Consider the following 25,210-nt stretch of genomic DNA (forward strand, 5'->3'; position numbering starts at 1 on the left):
AGCTGCATCTTCAGGTGGCTGACAGGGGCTGTGCCAAGGCGTTCCTCCATCCCCAAGAATGCCAGGATGTGGGATGTGGAGTCTAAGCAGGACAGTACCTAGGAGGAGCTGCGGGTCTGTACCCGAAAAACAGGCAAGTTATGGAGGCAAGTTGGTGAGCTGGGAGAGAAATTGAAAGGTCTCTTGGAAGTTGAATGTATAGAATGCTGCATTGAGACTGTACTGCCAGAAGGAAGGCAGGTGGAGAGAAAGTTAAGCCTGGGATTAAGACAGAACCTGGGTTCTGCATTGGTAATTTCCCTTCTGAAAAAGAGAAGGTGAAACCCAAGACACAAACAGAACAGAGCTGAGGAGGAGAAATAAGTGAAGAAGTAGGAAGAAAAAAACAAACAGGCAGGACAAGATTTTCAGTGGTGAATGATGCCAAAGCCCTGGACTGATTTGGGAGGATGAAGCTGGAGCACTGACTGTGAAGTCTGATTAAGATAGGACCACTTGCTGCTCTGGTAATTATAGTAATCATGAGGGTGAGGGGCTGATGCCTTTGTTCCTTGGCTAATAGCACTGCAATCTCTCACGTTTCTTATTTCTAAGTTTGTCTGTAAAACCTTCTGCCTTCATATTATCCCTTTCACCCTATACTAATTCTCAGTTTGAGATTTTGGAAGCAATCAGAGCAACTGCTAACTTTTTACATTTATTAACCAATTCAGAATGGAAAGTGGGAAGTGGCAGCAGATCCCACAGAATGTGGGGAGAGCCTCCTTTTAGTACTGAATCAAAAGCAGACAAGAAACCAGGCAATCACTATGATAACCATAGACTGCCACAAGAACCTTCCCCAGCCCACCATCTTATTGAAAGAAAATTTTTAAATGGACCTGCATTTCCTGTCTTACAGTTACAGAAAGCGACCCAGTTTAAAACACAGTGAATGCGTGCATTCTTATCCAGCAGGGGGAACCGTGGATATTGTTTTACTGTTTCCAGGAACAGAGTAGTTAATAGCCACTATCTAACATGAAATAGAGATAGGTGCCAGTCCTGATGCTGCAGCATCCTGGTGCTCTGCCAGCTGGATATGAGGTGCCCAGATTGTTTTTCAGAAAGTCTTAGACGTGAAAGTAAGTGAAAGATGTGATGCAGACAGCTTTCCTAGTACCTGATCAAAAAGTCCTGAACACCTGTTTTTGAAACAGCAGGAGAAGTGCTGCCTAAAGCTCAAAAACATTTTGCAGGACTAATTAGGAGAGTACTGTATGGAGGGCATTAGTCTGTAAAGGAGCTGGTATTCCTCTTCCTCTTCATGCTTGGTTTTGTTTGTGCAAGGATTCTTCCTCCCCAACTCCAGCCCCAGTCTTCTTCCCAAAAAATTTTCCTGTATCTCTTGCACAGGTATCATACAGCAATTATTCAAGCAAATATCTGACTGAGATGCTTTCATTTTTCCTGCTTTATTGCTCAGAAAATGTCACTCCTCTGTGTATGAGCCCTGTAGATATCTGGCTCCACCTCTAGGCGAGTGACAGTCCGCTTCACCAGATGAGCTGCCCATCACACCTTATACTGCTGTTTGTTTGGTTTGTAATTATTATTTTGGGGAAAAAAAAGTCAAACCAGAGCATGTTGTGACACTGGTGGTCCTTGGTAGCAGCACACACCTGGGACAGCCCACGAGGAAGGAGTTTTCACTCTATAGAGTGCAAAATAAGCTGGATCAAAGATTTAAAGGAACACAACCAAATCAAAACAAACAACCATTGTTAGATTCTCAGAAAATATTACCTGCTGCATTCTGTTATTGATGTCTATTCTGCTGGAACAGCAATTTTCAGAGACTCCTGCCTATTCCGTGAATATGTTGTGAGAAAGAAATGAACTGCTTAATGACACAACGAACAAATCTGCTGTGAGGAGGCTTGAGTTTCCCTTTGCTTGCAGTCCAGCAGCACTTGTGTGCTAAATGCTGTGCTTTCAGAGAGCTCACAATGGGCTGCACACACACGGGAGGAGATGTAGGATGGGAGATTACAGGGAGATAATGGAGCAAGTCAAATGGGAAAATGAAACAGCAGAAAACGCACATGCTGCTTTGTTTCTTCCTTCTTGCATTAATAAAACCAGGACTGTTGTGTTTATTGCCAAATGATAGCCTGTAAGTGTGTGTGGGTAATGACCTGCACAGACCCACCAGCTCCTGGGGAGTGTGCTGACATTAATACCTCAGTGAACTGACCTGCAGCCTTTTGCTGTGTTGCACCATGCTGTGTTGCAGCCTAAGCCCATTCCTGGGAGGAAGATGCGTGGTGCTGTCCTAGGAGCTCCCAGTGGAATGGCCCAGAGCCCCTTGCTGAGGGGTTTTAATTCGGTGCCATCATGAAACATCTGAACAAGCCTGAACTGCCAGCATGCTATTTATTAGCTGCAATGGATACTTTACATCCTGCCAAAGCCTTATTTTCTGTCTAATTACACACACGGGGCAATCTGCGGCTCTGAGCAGGGCATTAGCAAAGGTACAACTCCCTGCCCTTAAACTGTCAGCCAATAGCCATGCCCAGTTCCCTCCTTGTGTCCTGGGCTGTGTCAGGACCTTTGACGTGCTTGAAGCCTTCCCTGGTGGCAGGAATTGCTTCCACACTATTTGTACACTATGTCCATTATGTAGCTCACATCTGGGTTTGTCACTGTGCACAAGATGTGGTCACTTGGTTTTGTATAGGGCTGAAGAGTGTCCTTTCTGTTGCTTGTAGCATGGTCCAGACACATGGCACTGACTGACCAGAGCCTCACAAAATAACCAAATGAATAAATGTTATTTTGGTATTGCTTTATTGCTTTATGGAATAGTCTGGCCATGCCCGTAGTTAGAAGGATTAGCTCATTATCACAAAAATGCTTTCAGTGTGATTATGCCAAAAGATTCATGCCTTGTATCAGTGCTGTAATATGTGCCATAAAATACAGGATACCTTTGCCATCCATCCTTCTATCTTCCTTCAGTCTCTATTCTGCCTGTGTTCCAGGACAATTCTGGAGTCACACTCACATCCAGGATCTGAGTGATGCAGACTGAGAAATAATTGTAAGAGGTTTTGAGGAAGAGAGCAAGTAACTTGCAAGGAGCTGGCAGTGAGAGGTAATGTCACACACAGCACAGCTAAAGGCTGTGCAGAAGGGCTAAAGTACAAACCCTAAGGCACGATGGGGCTCCTAGGAAGAAGGGCTGGGAGACCCTTAGTCATGCTGTCAAGCACAGATCATGCAGGGAAGGTGACCACTAGTGGAGAAGCTGGAAAAAATCTCTGTGGTTATAGTGCTGTGGTCACTGAACTCCTGAAGAGTTGCTGACGCTGGTGGGTGGACAGAGAAAAGGGAGCTGGCTGGAAAGCACGTCTACTTTACAAAGAGCTTTGTGCAATTCTGGGCCCTGTTCTCATTGCATGGTTGGAAAAGAGGAGCACAGCCTTACTTGCTAAAGGACAGAGGCAGGTATGCACATAAGTCTAATGCAAAACTCCCATTCACCCTTGTGCACATCATCCTGAAGTTTTGTATATGCACCCAGGGTAACAGTGAGCAGAACACTGTGACTCCTATGGCTTTGACAGAGTTTCCTGGTGATATTTTCTCGACCTGTCATAACACAGAGATGAAGCCAGATGAAGTCGTGCATCTTTCCCTGTTTGTCCCCGACAATCTGAAATTTCATTTTAATTTCTGTTCAGTGGGCACCTTCCATTAATAATGCGAGGTGTGAATGTGTTCCTCTCTGTATTTCCACTTGGCTCTGTGCAGAAGGAACTTGTCTGTCTGTCTGGCGCATCACGACTGTGCCTGGCTTCGCCCAGCAGCTCACACTATGCTGCTCTCTGGCTGCACCCGCGGATGGCACAGTGCATAGGAACACACAGCAGCAGTTTCCTTGTGTGCCAAATACACATAAGGTTCCTTTGCATTCTTCTGCCTGTGGAAGATGGCAAGGATGATTTCTCTTCATGCAGCTAACTTCAGTTTGTGCTGTGCTTCCTTCTGAACTCTCAGAAATCAATGCTGCTGATAAAACGTGTCTGTAGCCTTTAGTTCCCAAGGACTTATCACATAAGCTATTTCATTTTCTTGCCAGTGGCCAACTAAGATAGCAATATAATGAGACAGATCACATCTGCAGAGTGTATACAGCCAAAGAAATGTGCTCTCACTACAGTCAGTATTGCAGTAACGGACACATTAACTTCTCAAAAGTATTTTCTCTTTTCATATGGTGATTGTAACCAGAGCCATAAATCTGGGGGACACTTTATATGCTGCGTTAGAACTTGACTGAAATTCCATTTAACTCACTGAAAGCTTTCTTATTGACCCTAGTGGGCTGAGTGCTTGTGAATAAGGAAAAGCCAGTCTGTTTTAAAATAAGAATTCTATCTATGTCATCATGGTTAGCAAGAAATAAAACAACCTGCATATTGTTCACCAACAATACCACTTATCTGCTGCTTCCATGCACCCAGCTCTCACATGGAGTGCAGCAACAACTGCTCAGAGATTCCTACTCATCCCAGTGGTGTTTAGAAACACAGGTATAAGAGGAAGAAGAAAATACCCATACCTGAGTGATGTGGCTATTCACATAAAACGGAAATTACACAAAAGTTAAACAGCCAACAGAAGTAAGCATCACAGCCTGCTTCTGAAAGCCTTGATGGAGAAGCTCCCTTGTAGCCTTATTTCTACACAATTCTGCGTAGAAAATACTAATTTTTTTAACGAATCACACTTTCTGTGGATAATGTTAGGAAACCTTGATCTTCGTTTTTAAACTGCAATACAGCCTGCGGCTGTGACCTGATTATAAAAGCACTCAGCCAAAAAATAAAAAAAAAAGGTTATGAAGATTTAACAATTACACTTGTCTAGATAATTAAATATGATTCAGGAGACTGAAACTAATGTGCTGCTGCTGGTCTGCCATCTGCATGTTACTCTGTGGGCTAAAGCATTAGAGTGTACCGATGAGCTCATTGCAAGCCTTCCGACTCCAGGGATTTTATGGAGATGTGAGGACACTCAAGAAGCTCTTGTCAGAACCCTGCATGGCAGTGCCAATTAATACTGAAAATAATTACAGCTGTGCTACTGCAAAATATTATTTTGCAAAGACTGTGTTTAAACATAATTCAGATTTCCACATGCTGACGAGGAAAAGAGGAAACAACGCGGACGGGTCTGTGAAGTGCATGCAGAAACAAGTGCTTCATTAATGATAAAATATTTAATAGTGCCTTTATCGGCATGCAGTCATGTGTTTAAATAGCATGAGCCACAGATGACTGTTTCAGCTTCTCATCTGCCTTATGGGAGGCAAGAAAGGGCTCGTTGTTTGATTTGTAAGATGAGACAGCTTGTTGCACAAGGCAATGGAGGAGACTGCACAGAGAATGCTGCAGCCAAGCATTCCCTGAGCTGCTTTGGACTCCTGCCACAAGGAAGTTCAGTGGGTGCAGCCACCGTGCAGGGAACGTGAAAGGGATTAGAAAGGAAACGTACCTCTAAAGCAAAGAAAATGAATGACCCCACCTGGTCAGTAAACAACAGAGGTGGTAACTACACATGTGTGCAACACAGGGCTCTGAAACAGAAATGAAATCCTAGGATTAAAAAGAAAAAAAAAAAGTGATGGGTTTCTCTTACTTCTTTTTTGCTTGTCTTAGATGTTAACGTAAGAGCTTCTGACATGAATCAAGCATAGATAAATCCCTACTGATAAGTTCCTGATTTCTTCTCAGGTCATGGTGTTCCCAAATGCTGGCAAACAATCTGAGAGCTGCTCTGGGGTCACTGGAAGCACTGAGTGGGAGGCACAGGGGAGCTGCTCTGCAGATGGAAAGCACAAACGTGTCTTTCTGGAAGCCAAGAGATGCAAACCTTATTTATGTTTCCTTGTGATTAACAGAAAATTGCAACACTCAGCTAAACCCAAATTCTGTGTCTGAATGGGCCGTGCTCACCACCCTGGGCAGCTGTTCTGTGCCCACCGCCCTCTGGTGCAGACCCTTTCCCCCAATCCCCACCCACCCCTCCCCTCACACAGCTCTGTTCCCTCGGGCTCTATCGCTGTCACAGAGCAGAGCTCAGCACTGTCCATCTGCTCCCTGTGAGGAGCCGTGGGCTGCCCTCAGCCTGCTCTGCTCTGGGCCCAACAGACCCATGGAGCTCAGCGCTCCTCACACACCTCTTGCCTTCCAGATCCTTCACCATCTTTGCTCCTTTGGACGCTCTCGAGCAGTTTTATGTCCTTTTTGTATTGTGGCACCCAAAGTGCACAGAGTACTCGAGGTGAGGCCACAGCAGCGCAGTGCAGAGCAGGACAACCCCCTCCCTCGACCACCATTCCGTGTGACAGATGGCAGCAGAGGGGCAGTCTGACAGAACGGCGTCCGACATGGAAATGCATTTGAAGCAAGTGTCACTGAATTCCTCTATGCGGAAAAAAAATGGCAAAAAATGTCACTCGTTGATATCCATTGACAGTTACTGAATATTTATAGAAACCAAACAGCGGACGCCAGCACAGCGAGGCAGTGGGCAGTCACTCTTAAAGGAAAGGAGACATTATTCGTTTTGCCGCCCGAGAAGCGGAACCCCGATTCCACCCAGGCGCCCCTCACAGCCCGGCCACGTGCCGCGCGCCACGCGAGCGCAGCCCCGCCCACTTCCTCTCCGTGCTCCAATCACCGCACGGCATCTCCGGAACTACGCTTCCCAGCGTGCCCCGCGGCACGGCTCCCTTGCCTTCTTCCGCTTTCCGCCTGCCGCAAAGTGTCGCGCCACGGCTCGCGGGCTGTGCCGGTGGCTGCGGGCCGTGCCGGGAGCGAGCCGCGGTGGCGGAGCGCGGCCGCCATGGGTGGAGGGCGCTGACCCCGCGCTGCCAGCGGCGGCGGCATGGAGGAGGAGAGCATGGAGGAGGAGGGCGGCGGCGAGGCCATGATGGACGACCAGAACCACAACAACTGGGGCGCCGGCGGCTACGGGCGGCACCTGCTGGGCCCCGCCACCGCCGCTCCTCTCGGCGACCGTCTCCTGCGCGGCCCCGCGGTGCCCCCGGCCGGACCGCTGCTGCCCGTGGAGCCCGAGGCCAACGGCGTGCTGAGGAGCTGCGACCCGGCGGGCGCTGCGGGCAAGGGGGGGCCGGGAGCCATCGCCGCCGCCATCAACATCAACGCCTCCACCTCCAAGTTCCGTGAGTGAGCCCCGGCTGGCGGGGCTGCCCGCTGCCTTCCTCCTTCCCTCGCTCGGAGCTGGGCTGGCCGGGGGTGGGGGCTCGGAGCCTTCGCGAGGCGCTTCATGGAGCGTGGTCGGCGCTCGGCTGGGAGGGAGAAGTGCCTTTCCGAACGCTGCCGCGGCTGATGAGCTGTGTCACGGGCCGGGGGTCGGCACTGCGGGACCGTGTGGCCTGGCCTGGGGCTCGTGACTTGGGGAACTGAGCCCAGTAACAGGGAGTGTTGCAGGATGGTGAGAAACCCGTTGGCTTGCTGGAGAGGAAATGCGTGCAGACCCGTCCCCAAAAGGTTGCATGTGTCTGTAGAGGCCTGGGAAGAGAAGCAGAGAGCTAGATTCAAACCATCGTTTGCAGTATGGTTTTAGCAGCAATGGTAAATGTAGACCTTTTTCTGCCGTCTTGCTGAGCTAAGGCTGAAGGAAGGAAAGGCCTTTCTGCTGTTCTTTTTGATTCTACTTTCATTTCTAGCACTCATATCTCTGGGCAAAGTACACCCTTTTCCCTATTGGCTTTCAGAAAACTTGAGTTTGGTGAATAAATTCCTCGAACTATAGCCATGTAATTGCCATGATGAAATTTTGATGGGAAGTGTACTTCTTTTTTTCCTTCTTCCCTGTGCCAGCTCACCTGCATAGCTCCTCAGAAGCCAGAAGTTCAGGCTCCCTGCAGCCCCAGCTCCGTGGCTCTTGGCACACTGCCAGGGCCGGTTGCTTTGAAGCCGAGGCTCCCAGACTCCCTAAGCTTGCTGGCTCGTTGCCTGCCCAGCTGTCAGGGCCCCAGGTACTTTGGGGTGGCTTGTAAATGCTTGGGAAGGTTGCAGAGAAACGGTACTCGGCTTCGCTAAATGGAGCCCTTCAATTCCCAATTCAGAAGTTGAGAGCTGGAGTTTTTCCTTCTATTTCAGAATGAAAATGCTTGCAAGCTCTGGATCTTACACAAATGGGAAGGTTGTTTCCTAGCTAGTTTGTAGCATGTATGTAAGGGGCAGGAAAGGCAGCTCTGTGTGATTTTGCTTAGTGTGTGCTTTTTGGAGTTCTAGATTTTGCTTCTCCAGCATTAATATCCAACATCCCAATTGTCTTACTGGTATTCAGATATTTTTAAAAAGAAAATGAAGAGTCCTTTAAAATACAAAAACCTGTGAGGTGTTATATCTGGTACAACTTTTCTGCACCTTTACCTACTGTTGGTAATTGTGTATACAATCAGCACAAATCCAGTGAGACAGTGAGGACAGAGAAAGTACAGCAGCTGAGCTGGGGTCCTGCATGTTCCAATCCTCATACTGACGGAGGACTCTTCCATCTCTACTTAATTATCACATATGAATAAAGGGAGAGAAGTTTCCTCAGGGGAAAATGGGCAGTGAATAGGGAGGCAGCTGTGCTCGTTCCCCTCCTGTCTGCTGTGCTTTTGCAGTGGCTGAGCACACGTGCAAAACTGCCTGTCAGTGCTGAGCTTGACAAGAAAGTTGTCTGCTCTGTGCAGCATGAAGGGGTTCTTCAGAGAAGGGCTGTTCTCTGCTTCTGTCAAGAAGCTGAGACTTCCTTTTGGATAGGTTGTCCTGCAGTGACATGAATAGCTTATTTCCTGCAGTGCTCTGGTAAATCAGAGCTCTGGTGACATTCATATTGGTTTATTCCTTTGTATTTTTCCTCTAAAGCAAACAAACAAACAAATCTATCACCTGTGTTTTAGTATGTAATTTATTGCAGCTTATTGCTTTTGTTCATGTTTTTAGTTGCAGACTAATGTGGTCTAATGGTCCCTTTTTGGTCTTATTCATCTTGTAGATAAATGGAAGAAGAAGGTTAGAAAGATTTAGAAGTTTCCATCTGGAGGGTGCAAGTAAATTCTCCTTCCTTTAGATTTGGATAAGGCTGAGAACTGAGATGTGGTAATGTGTTATCTCCTTTAATAGCTTTTATGCAAGTTAGAGCAACGTAAGGAAATCTTCCATGCTGTGGTGGACTTACCAGTAAACCTATTTCCAGTTGATTAGATTCAATCCTTGCTAATGATTTGTAAAGCAATACTGCTATGAAAAATGTTTCCTCATTGTCATAAAGGAGGAAGTAAGAAATTTTATTGCTGTAAGAGAAACTTCTTCCACACTGGTAACTGAGGGCATACCCTGGTTGTGGGGAGAATGTACAGTCTTCTTTTTTCATCCTTTTCAAACGAGGGTGAATATGAATATATGTAATCCCAGTCCCATTTTGGATGGGCACGTGGGGCTGTGTCAGCATATCCAGTAAACCTCTGCCTGCCCTGTTGCATAATGTACAGTGCTTTGCACGTGGCTGCATACACAAATAGTATGATGAGAGGGGGAAAAAGACGTTGAACATTATATTTACTCACCAGTCTTAGTGCAGATAGAGAAACCTGTCATTAAAGACAAACGGATTGAAAGCTGCTGTGATGCAGATCCATGCACTTGCTGTATTCCCTCTCCAAACTGTTGTGCTGTGCTCAGCAAGTCTCTTGTCAGGCTGTGTGAATACAAGAGAGAAGGGAGAAAAAGAAAGACGTGGGTCTACAGCGATGGCTGCAGGTCTGCTCAGCACTCTCAGGTGTCTATCTGATGTTCTTACGCTTGCACAAAATGTTTTTAGAGTTGTAGTGCACATTGCTAGTTAGGCGGTAAGGCTTAACGTATTTCATTTCTGAGATGAAATAATCAAAGCTTCTTAAAGACGTCTTGCTTCTTTCACACTTAAATTTTTATTGACTCAGTAAATGACAGATGATGGACAGACCATGGTGTGCCTAGCTGGCAGCAGGTTGGGTTCCTTTATGCTTTCTTCCCTTCCGTTTTCAGCCATGGCTTTAAAAGAAGGGTGGCTTTTCTGTGTTACTGTAATAAACTTTTGGAGTGCTTTTCAGGTAAAGTTGCCTTGCATAAATAACAATCAACAGGATCATTGATTGTTACTAATATTGTTCTCACTGTTCTGTATTATGGCCTTTCATAGCCCCTTCTTGGGCTATGCAGAAAATTCTTACATTTTTCCTATCACTCGGGTGAGTGATCCATGCCTACTTTTGGATTTTCTTCTTCTTTTTATAATTCTAACTGTTGTTGTTTTGCTTTTTGTTTTTTTTTTTTTTTTTCCATCCTTCTGATAGACAGTTTGGAGAAGGCTGTATTTAGGTTCTGGCTATGGTACCAAACTATTTAGGTTATGCTATGAAGCTCATGCATATTCTTTTTCACTTACTTGATTTCACTGCTGCATTTGACTTGCACAGTTTTTCTTTTGAACTTCTCAGCGCATGGAAAAGCAGCAGTTGCTTTTCTAGCTTTGCTTGTGAAATGTAATTTGCTGGAGAGTATCAGTGTCCATTGAATCAGATTTGGGTGGAGCAGGGAGAGAAATGAAATGTGTGTGTTGTTACAGAAAACACTGCTTCCCACAAACTTGACCAACCTCAAGAAAATCAAGCTCGTCTTCTAGAATCACCCTTACCCTGCAGGTTGGAAATGGAGACAGTTGGATGCATATTCTTTGAAATGTTGGATGCCTGTTGTAGGGATAAACTGTTAAGAACACCATCCTGAAAAGATGTGGGGAAAAAAGGTTACAGATGGTTTTAGAAGGGTTGTTGTAGTTTTTGTAAGGTGAGTGTGGTTCCTTTGCTTCCTGGTCCTGAGGTTGTTCTCGCAGAGCTTGCAGTAGCAGGATACTGCCTTCAAAAAGGCTGTTGCTGACTTGGGACAGTTGCTGAAACCTGACAGTAATCTGGTTTCTGGATTAGAAGAACAAAAAATAGTGATTGTTTGATGGGTTGGCCTTGGGTTCTTAAAGATGTAAATGTTGTGCCTGGCCTGTCTTCAGAACTGAAGTGTGGGAATCAAAGCTTTTAGGAAGTTAGGTGGAACCCATGAATGTTTCTTATGCAAATCTGATGGGGCTTTTGTAGAAAGCATTTTGTGCTTGAGCTGAGTAGTGTTTCTAGGCCTCGCTGCTGCTGCTGCTTTCTCCTTCTGTGTGCATAGGAAATATATAGATTAGGCATATATATTAGGAAAGCATCCTAACTATGACTGAAGACAAAGGAAACTGTATGGTATGAAGGTTTAGGCCAGGTGAGCTGCTGGCCTCGTCTGGGGTGCATAACAGCTGCTGGGAAGGACATTGGAAGAGGCAATCTATCCAGGCACCATTTGGCAGATTTTTTTCTTTTAATTTAAATAAAAAGATGCAAATTGAAGTATGGGCTTTATTTGTAGATGAGGTTATCTTAGCAGAACTGAGTTGTTCCTTATTTTTTTTTCTGCAAGCTCAGAGGTGTGTTTTGAAATTGCACCTCACTCATTTACTCCTGATTGTTTAGCTTAAAGTCACTAAATATAATTTTCCTCTTTTCCTTGTAGTAATGAATGTTATAACAATTGAAGACTATAAGAGCACATATTGGCCAAAGTTGGACAGTGCCATAGATCAGCTTTTAACTCAGAGTCCTGGTGACTACATCCCTATCTCCTATGAACAAATATACAGGTAAGGAAATCTTTCAAGTGTTTCATGATTTCCTTTTTGTATGTTAATGTTCTGTCTTGCAGCCTATGCATGTGTCATATTTTGTATTTATGTGGAAGGAAGAGAAGGTTCAATAATGTAGAACATTGTTTAAATCATTTGAATGGGTAAATATCAGATAAATAACTTTATATTCCATATTGTCAGAAGTAAGTACTGAAGGGGAGAAAATACGTGAAATGTTGATGCAAGAGTAATCTCCACCACAGTTGCTTAGTGTAATGTATTACGAAATGTACTGAAGTCTCAACATCCCTTTCCTCAAAGGGGAAGAGGAGAAAGGCATGGTAGGTGTCTGACTTAGTATTTCAAAAGAATTTTTTGTCAAAGCTAGCAGGAGTTGACCTGGTGCAGTAGAAGTGCAGGAGTAAATTGTGGTGCTGAGGTCCTTTCATATAAGGTGTCACTTGTGTGCTTCACATGAGATTGGGTCTGATTCCTTTTTGACCAGCGATCTTGCTGCTGCATGTGTGGTAGGGGCTGACATGGTTCAGTCCCTTATGCCTGCTTTCCTGTCTGGAGAGCACCTGACTTGTGCCTGGCCTGGAGATTTGCCTTGCTTTGCTCGGAAAGGAATCTTGTCACTCAGCAGTGTGCTGCAGACACAGCTAATGCCCGGTTGGTTACAGCAGGAAGGTTTGCTTCAAAGCCATGCTAGTGCTCCAGACAAAAATACTAAATGCTTTTGAGACCTGTCAGTTTCTTAGGAGATTGACTAAAGTGGACGTTTTTGTTCTGTAGGTGACAAGTATCCAGGTATAGGTAAATAGGGCAGAAACTGGGGGGCTGCTGCTGTTTGCTGGTCCTTGCCTGCAGCACAGCTAGTAGCACAGTGTTGCACGCTGAGGAATAACACAGGCATTTCAGTCAATGCCTGCTCTTTTCAGAAAGTTTCAGCTGTGTCTCCTATTCACTTGTTCTTAGCTGTTGGTCCATCTAGTTTGAAACTCTGGATTGAAGAGCCAGATACCAGATTGGCAGACCTTTGGTCTTCCATCTTAACTCCAGTTAAGAATTTCAGTAAAACTCCTCTTTCCTCTTCAAGCTTCTGGAGCTGCTTTTGTCAGGATTCAGACATCAGCACATGTATAAATAATAATGGTAGTCAATTTGACTTGGGATGGGTTTTGCAACTGTAGTGTGGGTAATGAAGCATGTATTTTTAGTATTATCAAAACAAGTCTGTAACATAGCATTGCTGGGAAAGCTGGCATGCTGCTTTTGGAGTTTTCTTTTAAAGCTGCCTATTTACACTGACACAGCCTTTTCCAGCGTGGAGATTTATTTATTGTGGTGTCCCTTTGCCTGAGTTACAATCTAGACAAGATAGATTGAGGATGGAAGAAAGTTCCTTTTTGTTAAACTTATTGATGATGCTTCCATGGAATATCACAGAAAGTAAGTAGCAGACTTAGGGTGTAGATCCTCTCTGCTTCTCTATGCTAGTTCTTTGCTTTGAAAATTAAGGTGTTTTTTTGTTGTTTGTTTTTTTTGTTTTAGTTTCAAGCAGCGAGATATCTTTTTTTTTCCTCAGTGAGATTGAGCAGAAAATCAGCTTGTCTGCTTTGATCATCTTTGTGCTGAATAAAGGAATTGAGGTTTCTTTATTGCAGACTTGAAATGTCTTATTAGATACACAAGCTAGAGTATTTTCTGTGGTCAGTAACTGTAGGTGAATACTCCACAACAGTGAAAGCTAGGTGATAACTTTAGAGGTGTGTATGCTGATATTTGCTGTGGATCAGTTTAGATATAAGCTACCGAAATGTGATCAGTGACTGTTCTCATCTTTGAGTCCAAAGCTTGCCTGTTTATAGTTGCTTCCTCTTAAAGGAATGAAGTTAACAGAGTTGTAACAAAGTGAGATGAAGAAAATGTGGGCAACCAAGCTGTGTTTTTGACAATCCTTACAAGTGTTTCTTCAGGCTAATGCAAGTAGATCACTGTTCCTCAAGACACCTTACAATCTCAAAACTTCATTCCTCCCACTAACTGTCCTACTTGAGTGGTGCTGAGCTGTGCTAACAGGCTAACAAGTCAGTGGCTTCTTTGGGGGTAATAGAAGGGCAAGGATGATTCACAGAGTCAGCCTACAATCGGGAAGTGAAAACAGGATCTGCAAATGGGGAAGTAACATCTAAATATAAATGTTCAGATAAAGTATAAACATGTCCTACGTGTACTTATTAAAAACTGGTGTTTGACTACAGGATATGTTGCAGAAGTACAGTGATAGTGCATGTAGCAGTAAGCAGACCTGCTTTAAAATTCAGTTTAGTTATGAAGTTATAAATGAAGCTGTCAGCTTGAGGAAGCAGCTGTATGCCCATTGGTGATGCAGCAAACAAACATCAGGCCGTTGTTGCTGTTGGTATGCTGGCTGGTTTGTAAGAGATCACAGTAGTCATTTTGTCTTTTCTTACCAATGTTTCTGTCTTTGATCTAAATTAAATTCATATGCTTGCTGTTGCAATACCGTAATGAAATATCTTCTGCTCCTGATGGTTTCTGGTAGACTTCATGTGAAAGAATTAGGTTTTTTGACTACTTTTTTTAAACAATACCACACTGCACATTATTTTCAAAATATATAAGAGAGGGAGTGGTGTAGGATATCTTTTTTCTTTAAAAAACAACAACAGTGGCTTTACATAAGGGTGAACAAAATATTTTTGGTGCTTTTGAAGTTGTCAAAGGGAATTGTAAAAGATAAAGGAATATTAAATCTGTTACTGGTAGTCTGCATGTCAAACCTTCTTCCAGAAGGATTTAAGAATGGCAGTTACTGAAGTACGTACTGTCTTGGCCCCTGAAGTCACTTGTGTTGGTGCTTTACCTTTTCTTTGCATTACAAAATTAGAGTAGCCCTGAGCTGTGTCAGTGCCACCTTCTCAGTTTTTTTTTTCCTGGAATCACTTGCTCAGTTAGGAATCACATGTGATTATTCCCTTGGAGGGATGTGTTGATTTTCTTTAGCCTGTAGGTATCATTAAAAACATACCAGAATTGTAGTCTGGGTTCTGGACATCTCATTAATTTCTGTGCATGTTCTAAGGAACAGTTTTTGGCCTGAAGTACTTGTTCTTGCAGTACTCCACGTAGTCAGGGAGAGAGGGGCAGGAAAGAGGCATGGGGAGGAGGTTTGGTCTGACCAAGGTCCGGATGAAGGCTTCCTGTGCCTCTTAGGTTTTGGCAGCTATCTTTCAGGGGCTGACTTCAGAGAATGTAAGCACTGTAGTGAAGCAGAAGTTACTTGGTGCTGATAATGCCCTGAAGATGACTGCCCTAATGCTACTTGCTGCTTAAAATTGTGTGTGTGTGTGTCTTATAACCATTGTAAACGTTTTACGTATGTAGACCTACTGCAGATATGCTGTTATTGCAAAATGAGAGCAGTAAAATGTTCTTAAAAAGCAAAAGTGACACTGAAGAGCAGAATTAATACTGCCAATCCATGAAGTGGAGAACAAAAGTTGTGTTTCTCTGTGCACGTCTTTGTTTATTGTGAAATATAGTTGTTGGTTGTTTTTTTGTTTTTAGGTTTTAAGTCACAGAAGATAGAACAACATGCGTAGGGCTTTATTTTCAGAACTTCTGCTGGTCTGTTCAGAAGTGCCCTGTTAGAGTTCATTGTAAGTTAAGCTGTAGTTAGGTGGGGCTGAAGGGTGATGAAGGCATGGCTGACTTAAGAGTCTACTGCAGTAGGGCTGCATTTAGAAGTTCAGCAATCATTCACTTAAGTTTGTTAGCATCTGAATTGAGACTTGAACGAAATATTTTGAAGTCTGTTACCCTTCATTGCAAACTGTTGTAAGTTCATTGTTTGTTCCTATATTTGTTTCTGCAGTTGTGTGTATAAGTGTGTATGCCAGCAGCATTCGGAACAGATGTATAGTGACCTAATAAAAAAGATAACTAACCACTTAGAGAGAGTCTCAAAGGAGCTGCAGGTAAGAAGCTGCACAATCTAATTCTATCTTTCCTGGGATCTGTGCTTATATTGGAGCAGCATGGAGATGGCCTATGGAGGGTGTTTCTGTTAATTCTAATTTATGCCAGTTTACTAAATTGAGGACTGCCTCACGCACTGATAGAATACCAACTACTAGGTCTGATTGGATGGCACCAATTAGCCTTAGGACAGCAGTGCCTAAAACTTAATATAATACAGAATCAAAGACTTGAGAAGGGGAAATCTAAAGTGTAACCTGGTATGTAAACACTTCAGTGAAATATAATCTGAGCATGACTTGGATATCTGCCATTGCTTTGTTAATCTTTATCAACTGCTTTATAGTCTTTGTGCTTCATAAGCAGCGCAAAAATAAATTTAAAGGAAGAAATTAAAGTGAATTAAGTATGCAGTAATGCATAACTGGTATTTCATAATCCATGTGAAGATTGCTGCAGTTTATTCTGCATTTTTCTTGCCTATCTCTAGATGTCAGTGGTTTACAGCAGTCCTAATACAACTTGTATATACCTATCTTTACATCTTATTTGTGCATCCATGTTTGTTTTTGTGTGCGTTCCTCACTGAAAATCCCTTTTGGGTTAGAATCTCCAGGCACATGCTTGACTTTGTTGTCACTGGCAGCAACACGTATTTTCTTAGTTGGTGTCATTTTCTGACTGATTTTTGAGTTCTGTACTGACTTGTGTTGAGTCAAGCAGAGATGCCAAATGCATAGGAAGCCTAAATTATAGCAGTTCTTTCAGTGCTTCTAATAACTGATAGGTAATTTCGGTCCGTCGTGTGCAGTCTTACTGCTAAGTGCATCAGGTACTTCTGGCTAAGCTTGCATATCCATCAAAATATACCTCACTGTAATGGTTCTGATGTTCTGCTCACATGTCATGCTTTTCCTCTTATTGCATTCTTTAAAAACACAAAAACCAAAAGGAGCCAAGACCCCAAATGTAGTGGATGTGATGTCTGGGACAGTCTTTAACTATGAAATATCTAGGTCAACTTGAACTAGATTTCTTGCTGCTTTTCTGTTTTATGATTTCTTTATTCCTCACAAAGAGACAGCCTCAGCTGTTCTGTAACTGCTTGTCAGTGCTGATATTCATAATGTTTAGAATGAAGTCTTCCCTGGGTCCCGCTGAACTGGTGCAGCCTGTATGTTTTTCCTCTGATTGTGAGAAGTAAGAATCATTGCAGCTGTACAGGTTTGGCCAGTTCTTTTGATACATTCCCTAGGAGAGTACTATACTGCTTTGAATTTGGAAATACCCAAATTCTTTTCTTTGTAGCAGTCCTTGATGGCTTCCTCAGTCCTGAAACTGCAGGTTTTGATGTTTCCCTTGGCAAATACGTGCATTCAGTTCTTCTGCCTAAAAACAAGGTAGTCTTCTGAAGCTGAGTAGTGGAAGGAGTAATTGACAACTGTGTAATGCAGCCTTTGTCTTGCAAAAGTTTTCATAGGTAGGGTAGACACACCTTATGGCAGGTGGCAGGAGAGTGCTAATACAACTGTACCATCTTCAGGTGACTGTTTTTGGGTAAATGGTAAATACATCTTTTTGAGCTGCTTGAAGGAAAAACCTGTATGCCTTAAAAAAAAAAAAAAAAAAAAAAAAAATTGTTCTGTAAAGAAACCATGTTAGTTATTGATTGTGATGTTACTACAGTGCATTTTATTATCCTGTGTCTTTGCTCTTTGTTCCTTTTGGTGACATGTAGTCACTTGGGTTTAGGGCTGAAGCATGGTGGTAGATCTTTACCCTACAATCGCCAACAAAAAATCACTTTATAAATGTTGGTCACTTGGAAGTTTCCGGTTCACACAATATAAATAGGATGTATGCAGATCCTTTCAGTGCACAGTATGTGATGTTTCACTTTCTCTGACGTAAGCTCATTCCACCTGCCAACAATATTTAATTGAATTGTGGAATTCTCTTGAGTTGGCGAGGTGTGACTTAATGAGAGGTAATATTTTTATGTATAGAGAGGCCAAGGTTGCTCAGGACAAGCCAGGGTTTTTGTGTGAGAACACAGATCATCACAGCAACTGATATGGCGGGCAGTTGCAGTGTCTTGTTCTGGACAAGCTGAACAGCTTCTTTGCGTAGAAGTGCAATGGTTTCATGGCAGGTGGATTGCAGAATATCTACGTGTAACCAACATGCCAGAGCAAGCCATTCCAATAGTAGGAGTGCTCAGCAGCAGTAAAACTGTCAGATACCAAATGGTGGAAGTGGAGCATCTAAGGAGACCAGTTCGACCTGCTTTTGCTAGTTCCTCGTCATACTGAAGTTTATCCTCTTACCTTGCTGCATTTATTGCAGCACTCTCTATATTGAACTCCCTATGTATTTTTTTTTTTTTTTCCTCTGCTTGTCTGGTAAGCCTGCCTTTGGCTGAAGTTGGTGAAAGGATGGAGGTGGGCAAGGTTGGTCTGGGTGCCCCAGGTACTGCTGAGGATGCAGTGGGATATGCGCACCTTCCCAAGTCGTCATCTGCTCGCTTCTGCTGTCGCTGACTGGGTGTTGTGTTGGGTGGCGCTGGTGTTTGTTCCCCTAGTACACCTGAAGGGCTGCCCCACACATTTTCGGCTTGAGAAATTAATTTGTGGTGGTGAGGGAGGAGTTAGGAAAATATGAGTGGGCTGAATGCACACTCAGCGTGTTCGGCATTGGGTGAAAAGCCATGAACATTGCCTGCTGAGAAGTACATTGAAATGAGGTGAATTTCTTATTGCATCATCACTCCTTTGAGATGGAGACTTATATATCTTGAGACATGTCTTACTCCCTCCTGGCTGTGCAGGTCAATGATCCTCTCCTCCGCCTGTTTCACTTAGGGAGAGGCTATGAGCAAGGGTTGCCTTCCTTTCTCCCAGCTGATGTTGGACCAGCTTTTCTGCATTAGTACGATGTGAGTTTTGTTAGGAAGATGAAGGTTCCCTAACTCCTAGTTGGTCAGAATTCTGGTTTGTGTTTTAAAGAGAGTGATGGCAGAACACACAAATGGATGTACTTGCTGTTGTCCTGAGGCCTATTATGCCTGTATGCCTACTGATGATTTTTTTTTTTTCAAGGTGCTTTATTTGGAAACTTTTTATTGGTAATGGACATAGCCCATTATGCTGTGGTTTAAAATAGTGACAGCTGTTTTTGTGGGTGAGTGCTGAGTCATTCAGATGTATGAGATAGGGTGAATATGTAGACATAAGTTCAATTTAAATACATTTCCTTTTAAAAAATAGTGTAACTATAAGACTGTATTTGCATTAATGATGAGTGTTTGGCCTAAACATGTCGCTTGTGCCTTGGTAAAGTCATTTGAAATTAATTTATCTGTCCATTATGTATCTCTTTAGGAAGTGACGCTGGAAAGGACTTTGAGAATTGGCAATCAAAATGTACCCAGGCATTGAGCAGGCCCATGACAAAGTGCAAGTCCAGTTAACCTATTATTGGTTTGGTTAGAAAAATCTCAGTAAATCGCTTAGGAAATGACAGTGAGGTGAAGAGCAATAGTTTGTTGTGTTACAAGGCTTTTATTTTAGAGCAAAGGAGTAAAAGGGTTCTCTTGATTCTAAGTCTTTATCAGAAACAGTTCTGTTCACTGACTGTAATTCTTGTGTTCAGTGAAGTTACTAAGAGAAGTCCTGTGTTTCTTTAAGTAAATTAACACTAGTTTGCTTGCATGCTGTTTATTTTGAACCAAACAGAGCTAAAATGGCAGAATTTCTTGCTTAGATTCCACCTGTCTAAAAGCACTGTATCGAGTGTGGAGCCAGTTGCTGATAGCTTGTTTACTCTCTTGGATGCTCTAGAGAGCTTGAGGTTTTTCTCCTTTGTTATATGATGAGAGGAGTGTGTTTATTATGAACAACACTATTTTATTATGAACACAAGGGTGCTGAACAGTCTCTGGTGTTGGTGGATGCTGTATGTTGTATAGTCCCCATCACCTGCAGGTTGAGTCTTTGCTGTGCAATGGCAGAGAGCTTTCCTGCCTAATATGAATCCTTGCAGCTTCTGAGCCTTCTTTGTTGCCAGCTTTCAAACCGACTGGGGCTGCATATGAGAAAATCTTTTCTCATCTTCCAATCTATTGATTACTTGGAAGAATATGCATTAGCATCTGGTTACCATCAAGTCATTCTGCTGTCTTAAGAACTGTTCTCTAGGAACTGAGTGCCTTGTATTGTGCTGTTGTCTATCATCTCCTGTCCTTAGAAGTGTGTCAGCAGTTATCCTTTGTGGACAGCCTGTTCCTTCCTTGCCTCTTCCTTTCTTTATCATGTTTGTCTCCTGCTTGTTCCCTGTGGTTTCAGGGAATTTTGTCTTCCATTGATGAGTGGGCTGTCATTTCCTTCCCCAGTTTTTTCTGAAATACTAATCTGATAAACATGGCAAGGCTGTCAGATGCCTGACCTGGAACTTCAAATTACCTTCTGAATTTTGTTTTTGTTTGAGAAACTGTTGTGTAACTTTCAGTATTTCTGCTGATTGCAAGAGTAGATGTGAAGCTTTAGGTGGTTGTGTTTTGCTTATGAACTTTACTATAGTCACCATGGTGTTATAAAGTGCAACCAGGTAGAACTTTCAGTGCATGGTAAAACTGAACTGGGCAGTTCATCAGCACTGCATCATTAGGTACAGCACTGCAGTTCTTCTTAGTATACTTTAAGTTTTAGCCCAAACTGTTTTGTAGATGCTTTGCTTTCTTTCCAAGGTATGTTGAAGGTTACATGTGTCAGAAATTCCATCATACAGCCGGACAACGCCATCTCTGCCTATTTTTTTGTATGGAAGGTCAGGCTGGGCATGCCACCTGTGTGAAGAATCCCATTCTTGTTCCACTGTTTGTATGGGTACTGCTTGGTTTGATGGCTGAATGAGAGGAGGTAGCAAGCCTTGGTGGTTGCTACAAGAGATGAAACATCAGGGAAGTAACACTCAAAGGAGTTCTTACTATTTAAAAATATTTGATTCATTCCCTGGAATACTTACCACAGTTACTGGAGTTTCTCAAGCACTGATTTAAGAAAGAAACTGCCACCACTGTGTTCTGTGTGTAGAAAAGAGCATAAGTTGTGCTGGAAAACAAAGTGAGAACCTTCATTTCTCAAGTCATCTTATGTATGCTGGTATTTCTCAGCATTCTTCTGGGTCAGGTAATATGTACGTATTTTTAAGAGGAAACTCAAACTGGCCATTTTTCTGGTCAGTGATATTTAAGGGGCAGAAGAATATCATTCTGCTGCTGTAGGTGTTCATCCAGCAGTTTTACAAGGGAACATTACTTTAATTGCCTGTAAAACAGGCTGTTAACGCTCTGATCACATGGAACTGAATCAGATCAAATGAGTAGTACTAGAAGTTTCTCAGAAACCAGATGTAGAAATATGTTCATCTTGGTGTGTGGATGTCAAAAAGATGAAGACAGTTATGAGTATTTATGGTGTACAGCTTGAGGGCAGGCTTTTAATGGATGACAGTCTTTGAATAAATTGAACTTTGGCTTAAGTGTTTTTCATAAGAAGTTTTGATAGCGTGTTTGGCTGGTGAGACAGACCTGGGAATCTCCTATATCTGCAGGGCAAAGTAAGCAAATGGTGCTTTACTGAGGAGGAACAAAAGCTGCTTTAAAAGAGTCAGAGTGCTTACACAGATAACGAGTTAGTTCATGTAGTTATAGCTTCACTCTCTTCTCACTTGGCAGGCATGGGAGGGATGCTGCAGCATGTGTGCTGGCATCCTGGCAGTGAGTGTTCCCAAGAAAATGGAACTGTGCAGCAGTGTAAGAATGCAGGCCTTACTGAGCATGTTGCTGATTGTGCCGGATGAGTATTCATAAACAGATGAGTTTTGTGTTCTGAAACAAAGACCTGTTGTCATTGTTTCTCTCTTAATGAGCAGTTTTGTGTTGAGCCAGCAGCCTGCCTTCTGCTGCTTGTTCTTTTGTGTGTTTAGTCCAAGTATGATATTCAGATCGCAGAAAAAAAAGTAACCCATATTCACATATATGTAAGTTCAAATGACTAGATATTATATTAGATGCTAGAGTTTTAGGGAAGGCCACTTTAGTATACTGCATGTCATTGCTTGTTAGGGATGACGTATAAGATGTAGACGTCATCTTTCTCAAATGTGCTTTTAATTCTCATATCTCTTGGTGCTGAGATGTCTGTTATGTGGAAGGAGATTTAACGATGTCCTTAGCATCAATCTTTAAAAACAGCCACAGTATTTTATGCTGGGAAAGTCTTCAAAAACAAGTTGAAGAAGTTAAATGAATGCATCTCCGTCGTTTGAGAAATCTGACCTCATTTAACATCTTCAACTTGTTTTTTAGTACAACTTGATCACAGTTTGAGAAATCTGACCTTGCTTTCTCCTGTGAACAGACACGTTAAATGGTTGCTGCTGGAAATTGTACTTAACTGTGAATGGTAGGTGAGACCTTTTGTAGGAGAAGATTTGAGCTGTTTTTCCATATGGAGCCAACTGAAAGGGGAAATGAGTTCTCAGATTGATGGGTTTCAGAATGAGGAGTGGAGGAATGAGGTTCCTCTTTTGGGAAATCCTTCGGCTGGCAGTACATTTTTCTTTCTTTATATCGGTAGATGCTTTAATACATCCCTCAGGTATGATAGGAATGGTTTTTAAAGACTTAGTATTTTCTAGAGGGTTGTGAGGAATAAATATTCTTATCATTTTTCTCCCTGTGTAATTAAAAGCTGAATGGATGTGTTACTGTTTTTGGACTAAGACCAAGAATAAAAAATCCCAGTTCAAGCAGTTTCTTTATTTTCTTATAAAATCACTGATGGATTTTTTTTTTTAAATGCTGGCCATTTAATAGAACAATCTTAGAACCTCTGTTTGTTCACAAAAGGTTGTTTGGTTGACTTAGTGCAGTGCTTTTTTAAAAATATAAATAAAATTTGTGTTTATATGAAGCTAATCCCAATCCAGTTATTGTCATACTAGCATGAATAGAGAACATGGAGAAAGTTCCTGTGCTCAGACAAATTATTGCTATCAGTATGGCTGTTTTGAGCAGCTGTAACACAGTAAGCAGAAGACATAGAGCTGGTTTTATTTTCCCCACACAGGTTGCAGTGACTGTGAAAATGGATGACCTGTGAAAATACTGTTTTTGAGTTCTTTGGCCTGTGCTTGTGAGTGGTTTTCTTTAAGTTTACAAATCAAGCAATAATTCAGGAGAGTTTGGTTGTTGAGCTCTTGTTTTTTCTTTTGAAACAAGTGGGATGAGGTTGTTGATGCTCTTCTGTTTGCATCTCCAGCGCTGAAATGCTACCAGGAGAATAAGACTCAGTGGTAATGAGATGTTAATGTCATGATTTTGCTTTCTAGAGGTTAAGAACAAAGCTGAATGCTTGCCTAGTGATTGCTTCCCTTGTAGCTCTTAGGGCTTCTCTCACCCTCTTTTGTTTGGACCTAGAGCTCTCATTTTCTGCTTGGTTGTAGGGCAGTGGTAGCCAACAACTTCCTGGTATTTTCTGATTGAAGACTTGAGGTTGTTCTTGGAAGGCAGCTGGGTGTGCATTTGTGATTCCTTCTTAACATTGCTCTCTGTATGACACAGGCTTTGTGTGGTGAGCAAATGGTGTTCTTCAGTGCAGCAAAAAGGTATCAAACTTGATGGCCCCTGTAAACAGGACTGGCAAATTGTCCGGATGCTTTCTGTATTTTGTTTCAAGTGGAAAGTGTGGACTGTCAGTGTGAGAAAAGCATTGCCCTGCGTGAGGCTGTTGTTGCCTGCTGTTTGACATGCTCTTTGAAGTACAATTTTCCTTTTTCTTTAATCTTAGAAGTTGCCTACCAAGCCTTTATAAACCAGAGAGTCTTAACCATATTTAAAGTTGAGGTTAGAAAGGACTGAAGCAGGAATACGTTTTGCTTAGAAATACAGATTTCATTGAATGTTATTTGCCATAAATTATATATCTTCATATACACATACATATGCATACGTATGCACATACATGAAAAGGAGTCCCTGGGGTTAGTTGACACTTCTATACATTGTTGGCATTTTGCACTAAAATTTGTTTGGCTGTCCCTGAGAATGGAATGTGCAATAAGATTAATAACTTCTATATCGTTATTCCTCATTTTGATCATAACCTTTGGCAATGAATGTATAGAATAACACTCTTTATTTCTCTGCCAGGTTTACTTTCCTTCCTGAAATGTGTGTTCTGTATTGGAGTTAGCTGTGAAAATTACTCATGTGTTCATTAAACATATTAAGAAGGGGAGCTAAGGAAGCCAGCATAAAGAAAAAAGGTTTTGTAAATGGAGACCACTTAATAAGCAAAACACCAATGTGAATTCTAACTGTTCTTTGTAGGCCTCTGCTGAATGTTTGTGCAAATGTTGAAAAATCTGCTGCTTAAAGATAAGAGCTGTAAGTTGTGATAAGGTAGTTGTGGTGTAGTCAGTTGTGAGCATTTCTCACATTGCAGATGCTTTGTGTGAGATATTAGAGCGTGTTTTCTTGCAGGCTTTTTGTTGCTGCTGCCTTTTTACACTCTCTTGAATAGAGCAGTAGGAGAGGAAGATGATGCAAGAGAAAAGAAGCTGTGCTGCTTGTAAGCGAGCATCACTTTATCCATGGGCATGTGGCGGCTGAAGCTCAGGCAGCCACTCTACTCTAGTGAAGGGAGCACAGGAGGAGAGCAAGAGGTGGCCAGTGGTGGGGACATTGGGTTTGCATGGTCAGGATGGAGTGCAGATGAGTGGAGGAATGCTTTGTCCCAGCTCTGCAGATATATCCATCCTTGGCTTAGTGCACTCCTAAGTGCTCTGATGTGGCTCCTTGAATCTCAAGTATCTATAAAGCAAGCAGTGCTTAGTACTTCCTATTTTCTTGCTTCCCCTCACAATTTAACTTAGCTAAAAAAAGCCTGTTCTGCAGTGAGCTTCCATGTTTTTCCTTTAGGAAAGAAGGTATTTTGCACAGCAAACAGCAGCTGTCATAGTGGTGCTGCAAGGCCTGTCAGGGAGATGGCACTTCCAGTTTTTGTATGGCAGCTTTGCTTGGGGCTACAAGGTTGTGCAGTAGATTTGTGTAGGTTTCAGATGCAGAGCTCTCTGAAGATATTACTTCAGTCCTTCTGACTCAACACCCTAAATATTAGCCTTGCTCTGTGTGACCCAGCTGAAACGAAAAATGCTTTCTGGGAAGGACAGTGCTCTCAGAAACTGGAGGATATGCTCCGTGCCCACTGAGGAGCCAGGCAGCTGCTCAGCATCACTTTGCTGTCTCAGGGCAGCAGGATCAGTGCACACACTGCAATGCTGTGAAATCTGGTTGTGGATCATAGACTTGATAGAGAGCATTTTCAAAAAGAATATCTACTCTTTAATAAGTGTTTTTATTTGCATATGC

The 25,210-nt window shown here is 42.7% G+C and overlaps 1 protein-coding gene across 1 annotated transcript in view; it reads left to right on the forward strand.

Annotated features, from left to right (window-relative positions):
* The first annotated feature begins 6,819 nt into the window (after window positions 1–6,819).
* The window catches only part of CACUL1 (CDK2 associated cullin domain 1), a 187,267-nt gene continuing 168,876 nt past the window's right edge, over window positions 6,820–25,210 (forward strand). The window contains exons 1-3 of the mRNA XM_052677318.1: window positions 6,820–7,240; window positions 11,661–11,787; window positions 15,674–15,776. Coding sequence (XP_052533278.1) covers window positions 6,943–7,240; window positions 11,661–11,787; window positions 15,674–15,776 — 528 coding nt within the window. The 5' untranslated portion in view covers window positions 6,820–6,942. The remainder of the gene's footprint in view (window positions 7,241–11,660; window positions 11,788–15,673; window positions 15,777–25,210) is intronic.

This window comes from Tympanuchus pallidicinctus, unplaced genomic scaffold (genome assembly GCF_026119805.1).
Source record: "Tympanuchus pallidicinctus isolate F22 unplaced genomic scaffold, pur_lepc_1.0 scaffold16, whole genome shotgun sequence".
Lineage (NCBI taxonomy): Eukaryota > Metazoa > Chordata > Aves > Galliformes > Phasianidae > Tympanuchus > Tympanuchus pallidicinctus.